Source organism: Mirounga leonina, unplaced genomic scaffold (genome assembly GCF_011800145.1).
Source record: "Mirounga leonina isolate KUSES-001 unplaced genomic scaffold, KU_Mleo_1.0 Mir_201, whole genome shotgun sequence".
NCBI classification, from domain to species: domain Eukaryota; kingdom Metazoa; phylum Chordata; class Mammalia; order Carnivora; family Phocidae; genus Mirounga; species Mirounga leonina.
In genome coordinates, this window is record NW_023270504.1 from 864478 (window position 1) to 882978 (window position 18501).

The 18501-nt window shown below is 35.9% G+C and overlaps 1 protein-coding gene across 1 annotated transcript in view; it reads left to right on the forward strand.

The window, feature by feature from the left end:
* The first annotated feature begins 799 nt into the window (after positions 1–799).
* ABCD2 (ATP binding cassette subfamily D member 2) overlaps positions 800–18501 on the forward strand; it is a 65258-nt gene continuing 47556 nt past the window's right edge. Inside the window, exons 1-5 of the mRNA XM_035027909.1 lie at positions 800–1903; positions 3462–3642; positions 13233–13354; positions 16627–16795; positions 17987–18081. Of these exons, the coding sequence (XP_034883800.1) occupies positions 965–1903; positions 3462–3642; positions 13233–13354; positions 16627–16795; positions 17987–18081 (1506 nt within the window). The 5' untranslated portion in view covers positions 800–964. The remainder of the gene's footprint in view (positions 1904–3461; positions 3643–13232; positions 13355–16626; positions 16796–17986; positions 18082–18501) is intronic.

The following is an 18501-nucleotide window of genomic DNA, read 5'->3' on the forward strand; positions in this document are numbered from 1 at the left end:
GGCATCCCTGGAAGATTTTTATTATAAGGATAAGTAAACACGGAGATGAAAGTATAGCAAATAATTATTTTGTTATAATACAGAAGACTTCTATTTATTTACCCAAAAAAAACCCCCCAAAACAAAACAACAACAACAACAAAAAAAACCCTCAACCACAACTTGTCTGATAGGTTCTAGGACTTCATGTGATATCACAAAGAGAAAAAAATAAAATGAGGGGAGGGGAGCGGCACCAAAAAAACAGATCTAAGTATTTGATATTTTGTTCTTTCCAGTGTCCTCTAAACTTGTCACTTTTCTTCTCTCTCCATTTTAGATTCATTGCATATCCTTTTCAGATTCTTTTTATGTTAACCCTCTTGTCCCTCCTCCCTCATCTCCCTAGTTCCTTCTCCCTCATCTTGTCTTATAGCTCTTGAAAATCTCCCTTTCTTTTTACTCTTCCCCTTGTGGTACCTACTAAAACCTTAGAAAAGAGATGTATGTTCTGAAACTTCTGTGGGCTTCTAAGTGACGCTGAGCATGCTCAGTAGCTGGGGCAGGTTTTGTCGCCAGCAGCTGCCCTGATTCGACCTCTCCAAAAATAGACATTTAACTCTTTGAACTCCTGTTTAAAGATGTAATTCGTTTCGCTCTCTCCTCATTTTCAAGGTTCAAAGGGAGGCAGCGAGGATTCCGAGGTCCCACCGCTCTCCCAGCCAATGAGGAGCCTGAGAGGGAGGAGCCTGGGGCGGCTTGGTGCAGCGTGAGCTTCTGAGGGATTCATCCCGGTAGATGCCGAGCAGCCTGAGCTCTGCTGCATCTGTCACAGCAGAACAAAATAAAAACAAAAACCAGAAGAGGAGAAATGCTGCAGACTATGGAACGCTGTAGGACTTTCTGAAACATTTGCTGGGGATTCCCGTGGAGCATGATCTTTTAAAACCAATTCTTTTTGAAGCCTGTTTGGGTAACTGGGAAAATGACAAATATGCTAAATGCAGCAGCTGATCGGGTGAAATGGACCAGATCGAGTGCTGCTAAAAGGGCTGCCTGCCTGGTGGCTGCCGCATATGCTCTGAAAACGCTCTATCCCATCATTGGCAAGCGTTTAAAGCAATCTCGCCACAGGAAGAAAAAAGAAGCAGTTTATCCGGCCGCAGAGAACAGAGAAATACTGCATTGCACCGAGAACACTTGTAAAAAACCTTGTCCTGGAGTGAATGCAGATTTTTTCAAACAGCTACTAGAACTTCGGAAAATTCTCTTTCCAAAACTTGTGACCACTGAAACAGGCTGGCTCTGCCTCCACTCGGTGGCTCTAATCTCAAGAACCTTTCTGTCTATCTATGTGGCTGGTCTGGATGGAAAAATCGTGAAAAGCATTGTGGAAAAGAAGCCTCGGACTTTCATCATCAAATTAACTAAGTGGCTTATGATTGCCATCCCTGCCACCTTTGTTAACAGTGCAATCAGGTACCTGGAGTGCAAATTGGCGTTGGCCTTCAGAACTCGCCTGGTGGACCATGCCTATGAAACCTATTTTACAAATCAGACTTATTATAAGGTGATCAATATGGATGGGAGGCTGGCAAACCCTGACCAGTCTCTTACTGAGGATATTATGATGTTCTCCCAGTCTGTGGCTCACTTATATTCCAATCTGACCAAACCTATTTTAGATGTAATCCTGACCTCCTATACGCTGATCCAGACTGCTACTTCCCGAGGAGCGAGCCCAATTGGGCCCACCTTATTAGCAGGACTTGTGGTATATGCCACCGCTAAAGTTTTGAAAGCCTGCTCTCCCAAATTTGGTAAATTGGTGGCTGAAGAAGCTCACAGAAAAGGCTATTTGCGGTATGTGCACTCCAGAATTATAGCCAATGTCGAAGAAATTGCCTTTTACAGAGGACATAAGGTAAGATAGAAATTAAGGTGATGAGTGAAATGTGAGAGTCTTCCAGCTGCCCCTGCAGTGCTAGATACCGTCTGTTGTCCTGTTGACGGACCCACTTCTTTAGCGTTTTAGATTTCTGTGACATCTAAACCTCTATTGAAATATATGCTTCCTTACCTTTCTAGTTACAAGCTGTTAAAGAACTGTGGAGTGCAAACTTTTCTGAAGTTTCATGGGGATAAGGTTTTCAGCAATCTGAAAAACAGTCTACTTAGCCTCAGTAACTATCCAAATATGCTCAGAATTCTCTCCAAAGCATTTTCCTAAAACTTAAATTCTAACTGGTTGGTCCTAGAGCATTAGAAAAAAATTTTTGTTTGGAAACTCAGTAAACACATTTCCACTGAGATGGAAAATTTAGGATGGTATTCTTGTTGTTGTTCCTTTGTTTTTCAAGAAGGGAAAAAACCCATGCTTTTACGTGAAAGACAAGTTTGACAATTTTGCCTGTCTGGTCAATGGAATGACCTCAGTCCTCAGAATTGCAGGAGAATGTGTCTCACAAATAGCATTTGCATTACTCTTAGTTAATGTTCAGCAGCATATTTTGAGACAGATAAAATGAGGCAGTGAAATGAAATTTTGCCTAGCTTTGAGGGAAAAGCTAAGATTAGAGAAGAAATGAGGATGAGAAAAGGAGTTCCACAATGTTATTTTTAAATATTAAAGATTTTCAACATCAAGTAGGTCCCTAAAATAGTTAGCCTAATTACATAAGCTTGCAGTGCATTAAAGTAACTTCAGAATATTAACTATGATGGAAATTTTTAAGGTGATGCATCTGAAATCTTAATACAAGTGAATTTGCCAATGAAATATTAAGGAACTCTAAAGCTGAAAATGGTATTTTAATTACCAAATAGAATTATTTAATTTTGGAAGCATCATCAATTATCAAAAAAATGTTAAAGTAGTAGCAACCTGAAGAAGAAAATTTAAAGCAAATTTAGGACTTCTACTCCCTCTTGAAAATTGGTCTCATGTGTTATATTAATCATACTGATTGGTCATTCCTCTTGGATCATTGAACTCAGTGATGTAAATTATAGCATGCCGTGGGCTTCTTGCATTTAAGACAAAATCCAGCAAATTGAGTTAGTTCAAAAGTGGAGTCTAATTACACACGTGTCTTGTCTTTATTTTTAGATATTTTGGTTTGATCAAAAAAGATAAGGTTCTAACATTCTTTATTCCTGTCCTATAGGATATTATTTATTTTTAACATCTTATACATATAATTTTGAAATTGTAGTTATAAATCACTTATATGTATTTTATACTTAACATTATATTGACTGAGTATTATGTTTTTTAAAAATAATACAGGTGTGACCAAAACCAGATAATAATAGTTACTCCTGATATTGATCTATATTTGTTGGTTCTTGGAATCATAGATAATACTATACCAAGTAAAACAAAATAATATGTACTTGTCTCTTAAGAAAGTCCTCAAACGTACAATATTTGATTTTATAGCTCATGCTAGGTTAATTCTTATCTCTTTTTCCCTCCATAGGTAGAAATGAAGCAACTCCAGAAAAGTTACAAAGCTTTAGCAGATCAGATGAACCTCATTTTATCCAAACGCTTGTGGTACATCATGATAGAGCAATTCTTGATGAAGTATGTTTGGAGCAGCAGTGGACTAATTATGGTGGCTGTGCCTATTATCACTGCAACTGGCTTTGCAGATGGTGGTAATGAAATTTATGCTCAATCTCAAGTATACGTTTAAGATTAGTTCTCTTGAAGGTGTCACTGCTGGTTTTGTGTGAGTGAAACTGTGTCTGCAGTCATTATTCTATGGTCATTATTGGTCAGAAACAATGGCAGACCTTGCAACATCCAATAATAAGATCAGCAATATAAAAAAAAAAAAGACACGTGGCTCAAAATACCTTTCTAGTTCTGAGATATTTCAGAGATCTCTGATGCAGTGTTGCTAGGAGTTGACCTTGAGCAATTTTAATTATTCTGTCTAACACACAATGATTCTCTAGTTTGCACTAAAATCCAAAACAAATTAATACCTTCAAAGAGAGTATTATACAAGTTCTCCCCATGTGTTGTAAACTTCAGTTCTGCACATCCTATGCTTTTAGTCTATAAATATTCTATAACTGGATTGGCCCTGATTTGTGATTTGAAGAACTGGTTGACTACATGAAGGAACCAGGAATGTTATTTCAGGGAATGCTTCCTGCCATGGAACAAGGTCTCCTCTTCTTATAGGTAATACAGATAACATCCTATATAGCATGATTTAGTAGCATTGTGGAGGTAGGGGTTAGCAAGTTGCAGGCATCTAATTCTATTCTATCACTGTCTCAGTGGCTTTTACCAACATTTTAATCCTTTGGAATAACTAAAAAAGATAAGGGCAAGAAGGATAACACTACGATGTTGTATAAAACCTAAGATGGGAGTTTGGGTTGTAATTGGCAAGGGCAGGGAGGAATTAATTAAAGAAGCATCATTTTCTCCTCTTTCTCCAAAATAAAATATTCTCCCTCCTCTTAAAAACCACTTGACCAAAATTGGCCTTGGTGTTGAAGGCGCTAGAGAAAAGCATGGGCTTTGTAATTAGACAGAGCTTTGCTCAACTCTTGGCTTTCCCTCTTCCTGCCTGTATCCTCTTAGTCAGAGTAATTAAACTTTCTAAAAGTCAGTTTCCTCATCTATAAAATGAAAATCAAAAAGGCTACTTCAGAGAGTCATTGTGAGGATTTAGTAAAAGAATGTTTATAAAGTATAGAGCATATTCTTGATGTTCTTGATATATGGTGACAATTATTATCTAGAAAACAAAAGGCAACACTAATAATACTGTAACAGAATTCACACTATATTAGTTATTTTGGGTATAGAGTTGAGAATCAGTAGTTATTTGTTTGAAGTCATCTAATAAAAACAAGTACAAAATTACCTTTTATTTAATATATTCAAACAGTGCTTCAATGCTTTAACCAATTCTTACAAAAATATTTGTCAAATTTGAGTCATTCTTTTTTTTTTTTAATTTATTTATTTGAGAGAGAGAGAATGAGAGAGAGCACATGAGAGGGGGGAGGGTCAGAGGGAGAAGCAGACTCCCTGCCAAGCAGGGAGCCCGATGCGGGACTCGATCCCGGGACTCCAGGATGATGACCTGAGCCGAAGGCAGTCGCTTAACCAACTGAGCCACCCAGGCGCCCTTGAGTCATTCTTAACCTAAAATTGTTCACTTTAGTAAATTAAGATTTGTCAATCCTTTGTGAAGAGTACTATACATATACCAAATACATTCTACAACTTAACTCTCTAATCGTCAGTGTATTTAGACTGCTAGAAAAACTAAATTTTATGTTTTCATATTTTATTTTTAAAAAAATTTTAATAAGTTGGGCGCCTGGGTGGCTCAGTTGGTTAAGCGACTGCTTTCGGCTCAGGTCATGATCCTGGAGTCCCTGGATTGAGTCCCGCATCGGGCTCCCTGCTCAGCAGGGAGCCTGCTTCTCCCTCTGACCCTCCCCCCTCTCATGTGCTCTCTCTCTCTCATTCTCTCTGTCTCAAATAAATAAATAAAATCTTAAAAAAAAATAAAAATAAATAAAAATAATTTTAATAAGTTTATATTGAAAAGGGCACAGTTAGTAATAATACTTTTAGACTTAATCCTTCCATAATGAAATAATTACTTTTTCAAGAGTATTAGAGAAAAGACACTTAAAAACCTATGGTCTTAAGATTAGTTTTACTAAGAAACTTGACAAAATTATCAGATATTCATAGTGAGTCTCTTTAAATTTATGGATAAAAGTTTCATATATGATGTATATTAGAGATAACCCCAATGAAAAGATTATGGTGTCATTATGTTAGTCCTTGGAAGCACTGGTCTTATTAGAAAACCCTGAAGTAGTGAACATAGAACAGAGAAAATGCAGCTATTAATGGTGACAAATTAACCCCACAGAGAACAGTTAGAAGTAAACAGTGTATACAAAGAATCTAACGATCTTCTGTAGGTTATGTAATAAGATGTTTAAAAATAATTCTTACAAATCCTGAAAATATCTTATTAAACTGAAGAAATAACATTAAAATTTTAAATAGAAATTATGATAATCATTTTATTTATGCAAATAAACAAGGTAATTCTTAAAGCTTCCTTTCAGAAGAAAATTTTATATAAAGAGAAGCAATATGACAATTACATAGACAAAAAGTGAATTCATATGTCAATACTATGAGAGTACACTTCAATATCTTCTGTAATTTCTAAAGTTACATGTATGCTTATAATGTTTATATGCATATTTTTACTAAATATATTTTACCTATAATAATTTAACACATGAAAATTTTAAGTTACCATTCTACTCAGATAAAATTATTTATTTTTTTAGATAATGATATGTCTTTGAGGTTTTAGGTCTTGGAATTATATACCCTATATTCTAATCTTGTCTTCAATGCCCTGCATTGTCCTTTATGTTAGAGATGAATCAAGTACATGATACTGTGTATTTTAAGACAAAAATACGTGGAAAAAAATGGGTGAATAAAAGAGGTATGGCAAAGAGAAAAGGAGAAAAAGTAGGATAGAGAAAAGAATGAAATGAATAGAGAAAGAAGCAGGCCACTGTTCAGATTTTGAGTCTGCTTTTTAATACTTATCCATCCTTGAGAAAGTTACATAAGCTTTTTATGTCCCAGTTTTCCCATCTTAACTATAGGGATAAGAACATATATGTCACAGAATTCTTATGAAATTATATATAAAGCATTTAATGTGCTTTGAAACAGTCCTTGGCAAATAGTAAAAACTTACGTGGCAGCAATTGTTAATATTTACTATATTCCTACCATGTTAGCACTGGAGTCAGATTTTCTGGGTTCAAATGCTGGCTCTTTTACTTACTATGTAAGGCTGCAACTATGAGCAAATCATTTAACCTTTTTGTGCTTCAATTTTCTCATTTCCAAAGTGGGGGAAATTATAGCAGGGTAGTTATAAGGATTAAAGAAGATGACATATGTAAAACTTAGAATACTGCCTGCCTTATAAGAAATGCTCGATAGATGTTTGCTGGTATGGTTACTGTAGTTAAAGGAGCAAGGCATTTGGAAATGATTAGCAAATCAGAGGTAAAAACACCAATAGGAGGAAGAGCGTGCATAATTTTTCTTTTCTTTTTTTTTTTGGAGGAAAAAAGAAAAATAGGTCTATAATAGTTTTGTTATACTATTTACCTACAACTTCAAGTGAAATCTTATGGTAAGGACGAGATTATGTCTATATTTAAGTTCACATTATGAAATTTCATGTGGAATCATGCCATTTTCACATCAGAAGAGGAGCTTCCAAGTCATCTAGTCTGGAGCCCCAGAATTGCCCACGGTCACACAGATGGTTAGTGGAAGCGCTTAGGATAGAAGACACTATATAATTCCTAGTGCACTGCCTTTTTCCCCTTCACCATGCTGCCTCCATATTAGCTATATTGGAACTTGCTCTAGAAGGGATTTAACTTAGTTTGACACTAAGTGATCCTGTGACCAAATGATTGAAAAAGAGGCACTGAAATAGTTAATTATGTATATTTTCTGTTTTTTTTAGAGGATATTACCCCCTTTATTTTATATTAAGAGAGAGATTGAAATTATATGAAGAAAATAGTTACCTGGGAGCTATCATCTCAATTTTTTTTTTAAGTTCCAGTCTAGTTAACATAGTCTTATATTAGCTTCAGGTGTACAGTATTGTGATTCAACACTTCCATACATCACCTGGTGCTCATCAAGGCAAGTGCACTCCTTAATCCTCATTGCCTACCTCACACATCCCCTCCATCCACCTCCCCTCTGATAACCATTACAGTTAAGAGTTTGTTTCTTGGTTTCTCTCTCTCTCTCTTTCTCTTTTTTCCTTTGCTCATTTGTTTTGTTTCTTAAGTGCCACGTGAGTGAAATCATATACTGACTCGCTTAGCATTGTAATCTCTACCTCTATCCATGTTGTTGCAAATGGCAAGACTTCATTCTTTTTTATGGCTGGATATATTCCATTGTGTATGTATACCACATCTTTTTTATCCATTCATCAATTAATTGATGGACACTTGAGCCGCTTCCATACTTTGGCTATAGTAAGTAATGCTGCTATAAACATAAGGGTGCATGTGTCCCTTTGAATTAGTGTTTTTGTACTCTTTAGGTAAATACCCAGTAGTGAGATTACTAGATCATATGGTAGTTCTATTTTTAATTTTTTGAGGAACCTCCACACTGTTTTCCATAGTAGCTGCACCAGTTTGCATTCCCATCAACAGTGCAAGAGGGTTTCTTTTTCTCCACGTCCTTGCCAACACTTGTTGTTTCTTTTGGGTTTTAGCCATTCTGTGAGGTATGAGGTGATACCTCACTGTAATTTTGATTTGCATTTCCCTGATAATGAGTGATCTTGAGCATCTTTTCTGTGTCTGTCGGCCATCTAGTATCACCTCAATTTTTTAATGTTATAGGCCACTTTTCTTCTCTTCGTATCAAGAACAGTTATGGGCAAGGCCAAAGAAAGCTGCTTATAAGTCCCTCCTGCCAGACCTTATCACAGACACGTAACAGGGAAGAAAGCATCTAAGCCACGAGCCCTGCCAGTGGTGTCTGTCTGTTGGTGGTCTGTTAGTATAAGGTGGCACATCAAAAGCAGCAACTGAGAGATACTGCTCTTAAGAATGGAACTAAACTCACCTAGTTACATGGGTGATGTTTTTTATTCCTAAAATGTACCTCCAACAAGACTATATCCATAACTCCTGTTGTATTAGTGTCTCATATTCTAACGTCAAATTATTGGAATATAATTTTATATTATGGATCAATTTGGATATGCTTCCTCTCCTGTTGACCAATTATTGTAACAGTAATTAGCAAAACATATGAAGGACATACTTTTTAGCTGTAATTAGCTATCCCTATTACATAGCTATACTAGGTAGCTATAATTTTTAAAGTATAACATCCAGGCCATAAAGGACCCAGTCATTAGTGCACCACTCAATGAACTGCCACAAAGTTAACACATACATATAATCACCACTCACAAAAAATAGAAACATACCTTCATCCCAGAACCCCATGACCTTCCAGTTTTATCCCCATCCTCAGCCCACTATCCCATCCCCACTTATTCCTGCTCCCAACATGCTACAGTAAAGGTAATTATTTTACTAACCATTCAATAGTGTTTGCTGGGTTTGAAACTCGTATAAATACATCATACAGTATGTATGAGAGTTCTAGTTGCCCCACAAACATTTGTCAATATTTGATGTCAGTCTTTTTCATTTTAGCGTTCTCATGAGTGCATAGTGGTACATTATTGTGGTTTTAATTTGCATTTCTCTGATGACTGATGAAATTAAGTACTTTTTACTTGTTTATTCACCATTTGGATAGCTTTTCTTATGAAGTACCAATGAGTTTTTTGTTCACTTTTAAATTGACCTATCTGTTTTTTTCTTATTGATTTAAAAGCTCTTATGTACTCTGTAATGTGACTTTCGTCAGACATACACACACACAATCTCAAATACCAGTTTTCCCACTCTATTCTTACTTTTTCAGTCTCTTAACAGTGTATGAGAGGAGTTCATAATTTTAACATAGTTCAGTTTATCAGTCATTTTTTGTGTGTGTGTGGTTAGTGGTTTTATGTCCTGTTTAAGAAATACTTGCCTAGGGGCGCCTGGGTGGCTCAGATGGTTAAGCGACTGCCTTCGGCTCAGGTCATGATCCTGGAGTCCCGGGATCGAGTCCCGCGTCGGGCTCCCTGCTCTGCAGGGAGTCTGCTTCTCCCTCTGACCCTCCTCCCTCTCATGCTCTCTGTCTCTCATTCTCTCTGTCTCAAATAAATAAATAAAATCTTTAAAAAAAAAAATGTAAACTTTAAAAAAAAAAAAAAAGAAAAAGAAATACTTGCCTAATCCAAGACAATGAAGATACCCTCCTATTTTATCCTCTAGAAATGTACTGGTTTTTCATTTCACATGGGGATCTTCAATCCAATTAGATTGGATATTTCTTTATGGTATGAGGTAGGAGAAGACCATCAGTTCTTGCTGAGATTTGTGTAGGTGATAGTTTTCAATTAGCAATAATCGCTCCTCGGATACTGCCATTGCACAAAGCTTGAGACTTGTCAAGGTGATAAGGGTAAAATGCAAATGAAAAGAAATAAACTCAGGTTATAAGTCCAAAGAAAAAGCACAGAGGAATAACCTACTTTTTTTCATTTTAAAAAAATTAATAGACTTAGATTTCTTAGAGCAGTTTTAGGTTTACAGAAAAAATGATCAGAAAGTACAAAGAGTTCCAAATATCTCCTCTCCCCCCGCCCCCGTTTCTCCCATTATTTACATCTTGTATTTGTGTGGTATATTTGTTACAACTGATGAATCAATATGCATGCATTATTAACTGAAGTGCATAGTTTACATTAGGGTTTATTTCTTTGCATTGTACACTTGCATGGGTTTTGACAAGTGTATAAAGACCTAACCTTAGTTTCTAAATGCTTTCTCACCTTTTCCGTGAATAACAGCAGATGTCACCATTTTCAATATAATTACTTTTTATTAGCGGGGTTGAAAAGTAGCAGTAAAATGAGCAGATACAATGTTAAGTATTACATCCTCAAATGAGAAACATTTGACACAATATTTCAAATATTTGGTGAGAAAAATAAAATGTGTTGACCTATGACACAAAACAAATGAGTGCCTGAGGTCATGCATTTATATTCTGAAACTAAGGAATCCGGCTTTTTCATAGAGGTTATGCAGTCGGCCGTTGTGTGCATGACAAAATACTATGGGCACTGTTCTCATAGTGCCTGCCAAAAAACAACCAGTAGAATAAAAATCAGATGAAATCTGTTCACAGCTATTTGTAATTTTGTTGCTAAAAGCATGAAGAAAACCCAGTAGGCATTAATCTGCCAAAGCAACATGGAAAGTACCATGCCATATTAAATACGAGTCCATCTGTGCTCATGTTTTTCCTTCTTAACAGAGGCTGTTGATGCGAGCTGCTACCCAAACCCCTTTTAACCCAAATTCATAAAATTCCATAATTATTTTAGATCATCAGCCAGATTCTCTATGAGCCAAAACTATTCTGAGAACTTTAACTGATACAGCAATTCATTATTTGGGTAGCTTGCTGAGAATCCTTTGGTAATTTTTTTGTGGCTATCTAAATTTTATCACACATTTAAATGTATTTTAAGAATATCTACATTCTGTTCCCAGTCTATTTATCCAGTCACATCTTTCAGTCCTCACTTCTACCAGCACTCGAAGCCTTTTTTTCCCCCCCATTATGAGGGAAACTAGCTAACTTCAAGGGAACTAAGGGTAATTCTCAGGGCCGTGACTGACAACAGGGCTAGGAGGGACCATATCAGACTATCATAAAAGGTCCCCATGAACACGTGGTAATTCCGATACTCAAGTGAAATCTGTGCCCGACTTCGCCCATACTGTAACACGACAGGCTGTTGATCATTCAATTGGCATTGCTTGAAATGTCCTTTCTCTGTGCCATTGCTTCTGCCGTACTTGTGGTCTATTAAAATTGTACATAGTCTTCAAGGCATCCCTCACAGTATGCTCCTCCCTGAAGCATTTCCTGTCTCTTGCAGCAAGAAATGATTTTTGCTTTCGGCAAATACTTCACATTAACTCTCATCATAGGCTGCTCTGCAGTTATTTAGGAACTTGTCTTCTCTCTGCTACCAAACTGTGAGGCCCCCAAGGAAAGAGTCTGAAAATTACATTTATCCTTGTATGTCTTATAACACCTGCGTAACTTCTTGCACATCTAATTGTTCAGTAAATACCTACTGAGTGAATTTTACCTTTTATTATGTATGGATCCCTTTCAAACTCAGCTGAGCTGTCTATGAGCAAGTAAAGGTAAAAGTATCTGGTATTCCTAGGAGGGCACAAGTTAAATATCTGCATTGTTATAGAAAAAACAAAACAAACAAAACAAAACCTTTACACTGAGATAAACCAGAGAGAAATATACATCAAAATGGGCCTATGGCTATCTATATCATTCTAATACTTTCATTTATTTACAGTATATAATTTAGAACTTTGGAGATAATTTATAGAAGAACCAAATAGAGAATCATATTGATGGGAAGTTTAAAATAATGACTGGGGAGAATAATTTAGAAGACTAAGACTAAATTGAGTACATACACAATAATAATAACTAGCTAACATCTGGAGCACTTATAGGCCATGGATTATGCTAATACTTCATTTGTGTTTCACCTTTAAGCCCCACAACAATCCTTTGAGATAGAATTGTTTCAGATAGTAGTATGAATTCCCTCACTTACACATGAGAAAATAGGCATGGAGAAGATAATTGGCTTGTTCTACTTATCTTACCATTTGTCAATAGTGGTAGAGCCTGGATTCAAACCTAGTCTAACTCCTACTCTTGACCATAATTCTGCATTAACAGTAATTTAGGATGTTTACCCACCTATCCATTTACTCATCCATGCATTCATCCAGTATATATTGAGGAGTACTATGTGCTAGACACTCTGCTTTGTACAGGGAATAAAGAATACAAAACATAGTCTTGACCTTTAAGGAATTTATAGTCCATTGGAAAAACCAGGCAAGGTTTTCCAGGGAAACCTACATTAAAGAGTTAACTTTCTTGAAGAAAGAACTAGGCAAAAAAGGAAGGGAAGTATTTTAATGTCAGAAGAAATGGTATATGCAAATACCAAAGGATAAACAGAGTATTGCATGTTTGAGGTGCCGTGGAATGTAGGTGCAGTTTAGGTGAAACAGATAAACTGAGTCTAGATTATGAAGGCCAGCTAATTTGCAGTTCTACTAAAGGAACCACACTAGAAATATTTGCTTATACTCCAGTTATTAGTATTTTCTTGACCAAATCAGTAGTATTTTATTGCCTAGCCGTAAGAGGGACAGAGAATTGAATTTGGAAAGGGTTAAAAGAATGCTAAATGAAAACAGTCTTAATTGTTAATTAAGTGTTTTAACTCTCCTCCCAGAAAAATAATAAAACAAAAGGAAGCTTTAAATAAAATCCGGTACAAATACTATATTTTCAGTACTTCATTACATTTCTAGGAAATTGCTGGTACTAATGAAATATTTACATGTGGTTTTTTTTTAGCTGCAATTCCATTTGTAAAAAGACAATAGTTACCTGAAAAAAACTCAATAGTTTTATAATTTGCTTTCAGATCTAGAAGATGGCCAAAAGCAAGCTATGGTTAGTGAACGGACAGAAGCCTTTACCACCGCTCGAAATTTATTGGCCTCTGGAGCCGATGCTATTGAACGGATCATGTCTTCCTACAAAGAGGTACTGGCATTTCTTGTCAGTTTGATTAAAATAATACATATGAAAATCAAGAAAAATGTAAATCATCAGATGGACTTAGCATTTTGGAAACATATCTTTTCTCTACTAAAAATTCCTAAGAGTATAATCAAGATAAAGGGCAGCAACTCCCAAGTGTATTGTGCTAATACTCTAGTTTTTACACTCTTAATTGTTCTTAATTGTAACTCCTCTTTTTCTGTCTGTAGTGTGACATATTTGTTTTTAAACTAAAAAAAAAAAAAGAAAGAAAGAAAGAAAGAAAAGAAAAGTCTGTTAGGTATGGATTCTGGAACCAGAGCACTTAAATTTAAAATCTTGCTCCAGGGTTTACAAATTATGTGAATTTGCTCAAATTCCTTAACCTGTCTGTGTTTGTTTCCTTATCTGTGAAGTGGAGATAATGATAGCATTACTTGGTAGGGTTGTTGTGAGTTCATATATGTAGAATATTTAAAACAACACATATTTAGGAACTCAGTAACTGTTAGCCAATGATACTTATATACCTTGCAAACTTTTATTACTCATCCTTCATGACAAGTCAAGCTTCACAGACCACATATAAAACCCTCTTGTGATTCTACTCTCTTCTCACCTTCCCTGCAAAGTCTGGGTCTTCCTTCTCTGGGTTCTGGTGAAATACCACATTATAATGGCCCATCTCCTCGCCAGACTCTGAGTGGAAAGCAACAACAGTTTACTCATCTTTGCATTCCTAATATTCATTTTAAAGCTTGGAAAATTGCATGTGGTCAAGAAATATTTGCTGAAAGAATGGTAGTAAGACTTGGCAGATATCAGAGGGTTAAAATTAGAAATTATTTATTTCAGATATTATAGGATATTCCCATGGTCAGTCATTTTCACTATTAATTTCTCTTGTGGCTTTTGTATCAATATGAATCACCAGAGCATCATTATAAATTCATCTGCCAATTAAATCATCCTTGAATAGACCATGTAAAAGAGTAACAAAATTTGTGATTTGCTCACAAAGCTTCCAGTGTCATTCAACAATTGATTTATTGAATTGGGTTTCTTTAAAAAAGTAAAACCAATTGTTTAGGGTCACATAGCAAAACAACTTAGTTTTTTAAAATTTTTTCGGGGTCACCTGGATGGCTTAGTCAGTTAAGCAGCTGATTCTTGGTTTCAGCTCAGGTCATGATCTCAGGGTCCTGAGATTGAGCCCCCGTGTCGGGCTCCATGCTCAACCTGGGAGTTAGCTTGTGGATTCTCTCTCTCCCTCTGCCCCTGCTCGTGCTCTTTTGCTCTCTCTAAAATAAATAAATCAATCTTTAAAAAAAACTTCAAATAGTAATTTTGATAATCTGTAGATACAGTTTTGGGGATAGGTTTTTTGATGTAATAAATCCCTTATTAAAATTAAATGACATCAAAATTTTATCCATCTCATATTAAAATACTTTGCTATCTAAGTCACAGAAAGAATATGGACTAGTTTTTCTACATTGTATCCAATACAAGAAATAATTTCATTTTGCTTTATTTTCCCTGAATGTGCTTGGGATCATAGAATGCTCACTTCTAAAGAATCTTACTACCACTGTGACAGCAAATGAAAGCACCAAACCTTCTCTCTGCTAGTTCTACAGGGAACAAGATTCCTTTTCAGTGTTAAGAGTCCTAGGGCAAACTCCCTGCCATGTATCCCAAAGTAATTTGCCCACAGTCGCATTCTCAGTTTTTTTCAGACACTCTGCCCACTCCATCATGCATCCTAGTGTGTTAACTCATTGCCTCCTGCCTTTCTTTAACTGACCCATGCATTTAGTTTTGGATATTTTTCTCAATGCAAATATATTTACCCAGGTTTCTTTTGAATCTGTATTTTGTTAATTCTTAGCTGTTTTCCTCCACTGGGGACCTCAAGAGATTCTTCAAGATAACATTTTAGAAATTAACCCTTAGGGGTGCCTGGGTGGCTCAGTCGTTAAGCGTCTGCCTTCGGCTCAGGTCATGATCCCAGGGTCCTGGGATCGAGCCCCACATCAGGCTCCCTGCTCAGCAGGAAGCCTGCTTCTCCCTCTCCCACTCCCCCTGCTTGTGTTCCCTCTCTCGCTGTCTCTCTCTCTCTGTCAAATAAATAAATAAAAATCTTAAAAAAAAAAAAAAGAAATTACCCCTTAAATAGTTACAACATTAATATACTGAAATACAATGCTAATGACAGACCTCTCACACGGTGGAGACATGTGGTGGAAGGCTTTTGATGAAAACACCTACTCATTTATGGCTTAGGTTTTACACATGCATAAATCTTACACAAATCTCAGCATTGTTGTATTATTCCACAGTTTATTAGTGACATGCCTTGCTTATTGGTGCCAATTTCCTAGTAAATATTCCTAAAAGGGAATGGTTTTTGTGCTTTCCTTTTCACTGAGAAAGATGGTCTTGACAGGAGATGAATCACCTTTCACATTACCCTGATAACAAGGTGTTCTTTTAAAAGAAAAACAGCAGGAGATTCCACCTAAATTAATAACTGGCAGAATAAGAGCAAGACCCTATTCTATTGAGCCTTATGGACAAAAAGCAGAGCTTGATCTCATTTTATAATCTCCCCTAGAATAAAAGTCATATTTAATGTTTTTCTTTGGGCATGTACATCATGTTTGTCTTGAAAAGAAGCTGAATCGTGGGATTTGGACTGAAAAGGATTTGTAGCTTTTCACTGAGCTCACTCCCAATATTGATATCTTCTGACAGGTATTTTCTTTGGTAAAGCTTAGGAATGTTGACAATCAATTTGACTCAGAAACATTCATTTCATAACAAGAAAAAATGTTTTTCTTATATTCAAAATCTTCTATTTTAAATTGCAGAAAGATATTGAAACAAAAGATCATTATGACCTTAAGTTTTTCACAAAATTTCTAATTTTCTGGAAATGAAATTTGTCATGTAAATGGAGCCAAATCAGAAATTTGACTGAAGGATCTTTAGGCCTCACTAACATTCAGAAATCTTTACATTTATTTTGAACCCTGGCTTGAACGAATAATGTTTTACAGGTTTTGTAATTCCTGATGTTGACACCTTGCTATGTTGCTCTCTGGGTAAGCCTTTTACTGTTACTTGTGATAGCTATCAGGTGTATTTTTTTTCATGCATAGTAAAATAAGATCTTTAACATTAAATCAGGACGCTAATAGTATTGCATATCTTTTTCAAAAAGTCCATCTTGGTTATATTAACTCTATTTTACCCCTCCGTGTTGGTTTTAGATCACAGAATTAGCGGGCTATACTGCTCGAGTGTACAATATGTTTTGGGTCTTTGATGAAGTGAAAAGAGGCATTTATAAGAGAGCTACTCTCATGCAAGAGTCTGAAAGCCACAGCAAGAATGGAGCTGACGTAGAATTACCCCTCAGTGACGCACTGGAGATCAAAGGTATTGAATCAAATGTTTTATATTTTCCTAAATTTAAACGTTTACTTAAAAAAAAAAAGATTTTATTTATTTATTTGAAAGAGAGAGAGAGAAAGAGCATGAGCAGGGGAAAAGGGAGAAGCAGGCTCTGGAGCAGGGAGCCCGATGCTGGGCTCGATCCCAAGACCCTGGGATCATGACCTGAGCTGAAGTCAGACGCTTAACTACTGAGCCACCCAGGAGCCCCTTTAAATGTTTACTTTAGCAACAGAACCAAACATTTCTAGAAGATAGCGTTTAACAGTTACAAAGAACTAATACTTGCTTATTTAAACAGTTCTTCCTAAAATTAGTGTCGCAATTTGAGGAGTGGTGACTAACATTACCATAAAAAAATTATGCTACTTGTATTTAGGACAAATTTCTAGAATTATTTTTGGAAACTGCCCATATGTTTTGGAAACTGCCCAAATTGTTTGCTTTTAAAATTCAAACACAGAATTAGAGCTAACATCTTATTGTTCTTCATCCTTCTATGAAGTTTTTTAAATTTTATTTTGTTATGTTAATCACCATACATTACATCATTAGTTTTTGATGTAGTGTTCCATGATTCATTGTTTGCGTATAACACCCAGTGCTCCATGCAGAATGTGCCCTCTTTAATACCCATCACCAGGCTAACCCATCCCCCCCACCCCCTCCCCTCTAGAACCCTCAGTTTGTTTCTCAGAATCCATAGTCTCTCATGGTTCGTCTCCCCCTCCGATTCCCCCCCCTTCATTTTTCCCTTCCTACTATCTTCTTCTTCTTCTTCTTTTTTTAACATATAATGTATTATTTGTTTCAGAGGTACAGGTCTGTGATTCTATGAAGTTTTTAAACTTAAGTTTGGTTATCACATTTTTAAAAATTGTACTCTTCCTTGTCTTAATTCCCTTTTTGCAGTGCTGCATTTTTTTTTTCCTGTGGGAAAGGTTAATTTAGTGAAATAAGTAATTGTAAAGAATATGGCTGGGTTCTATCAGATCGAGTTTATCCCATCATGCTCTCATTATGACATTGACATTAGATTATTGTAAAATCATGTTACTGAGAAAGAAAGATTTTCCAAATATATGTGTCAGAATCCACATTTACATTAAAATTTGCTTTAGATGTAGATGCAACATGTAGTAGCTTTTATAACTTAAACTATTCCTTAACTTTTAGGAAGAGTTATTGATGTGGATCATGGAATTATTTGTGAGAATGTTCCCATAATAACACCAACGGGAGAAGTGGTGGCTTCCAGGCTAAACTTCAAAGTAAGATGATATTCAAGAATCTTCTGAGTGTTGCCATCACACTAATACAAAACAACTCAGAATTCATGTACCTTATGTTAAATACTTGGAGGAGCATATGGAAAGGAGGGGAAATCAAGAAAGGTATGCACAGTGGCTCAATTACAGAAGCAGTTACTTCTTCAGAAAACAAAGAGAAAGAGAAATTTGATTTCTACTGCTTTTTTGCCAGGTTGAAAATCAAAATTTCTCAGTGCACTGAGGGCCTATACAAGGTAACTTTTGGGAACAATAGAAAAATTCATCAGAAATTAATATCTGGAAATAAATTTTAATTTTTTCCTTATAGGGATTATTCAAAATATATAAGCCTATATTGTAATATATTTACTAAAATATGAGGAAAGAGGTCCTTAGCAAGTTTACCTCCATTATTGAATA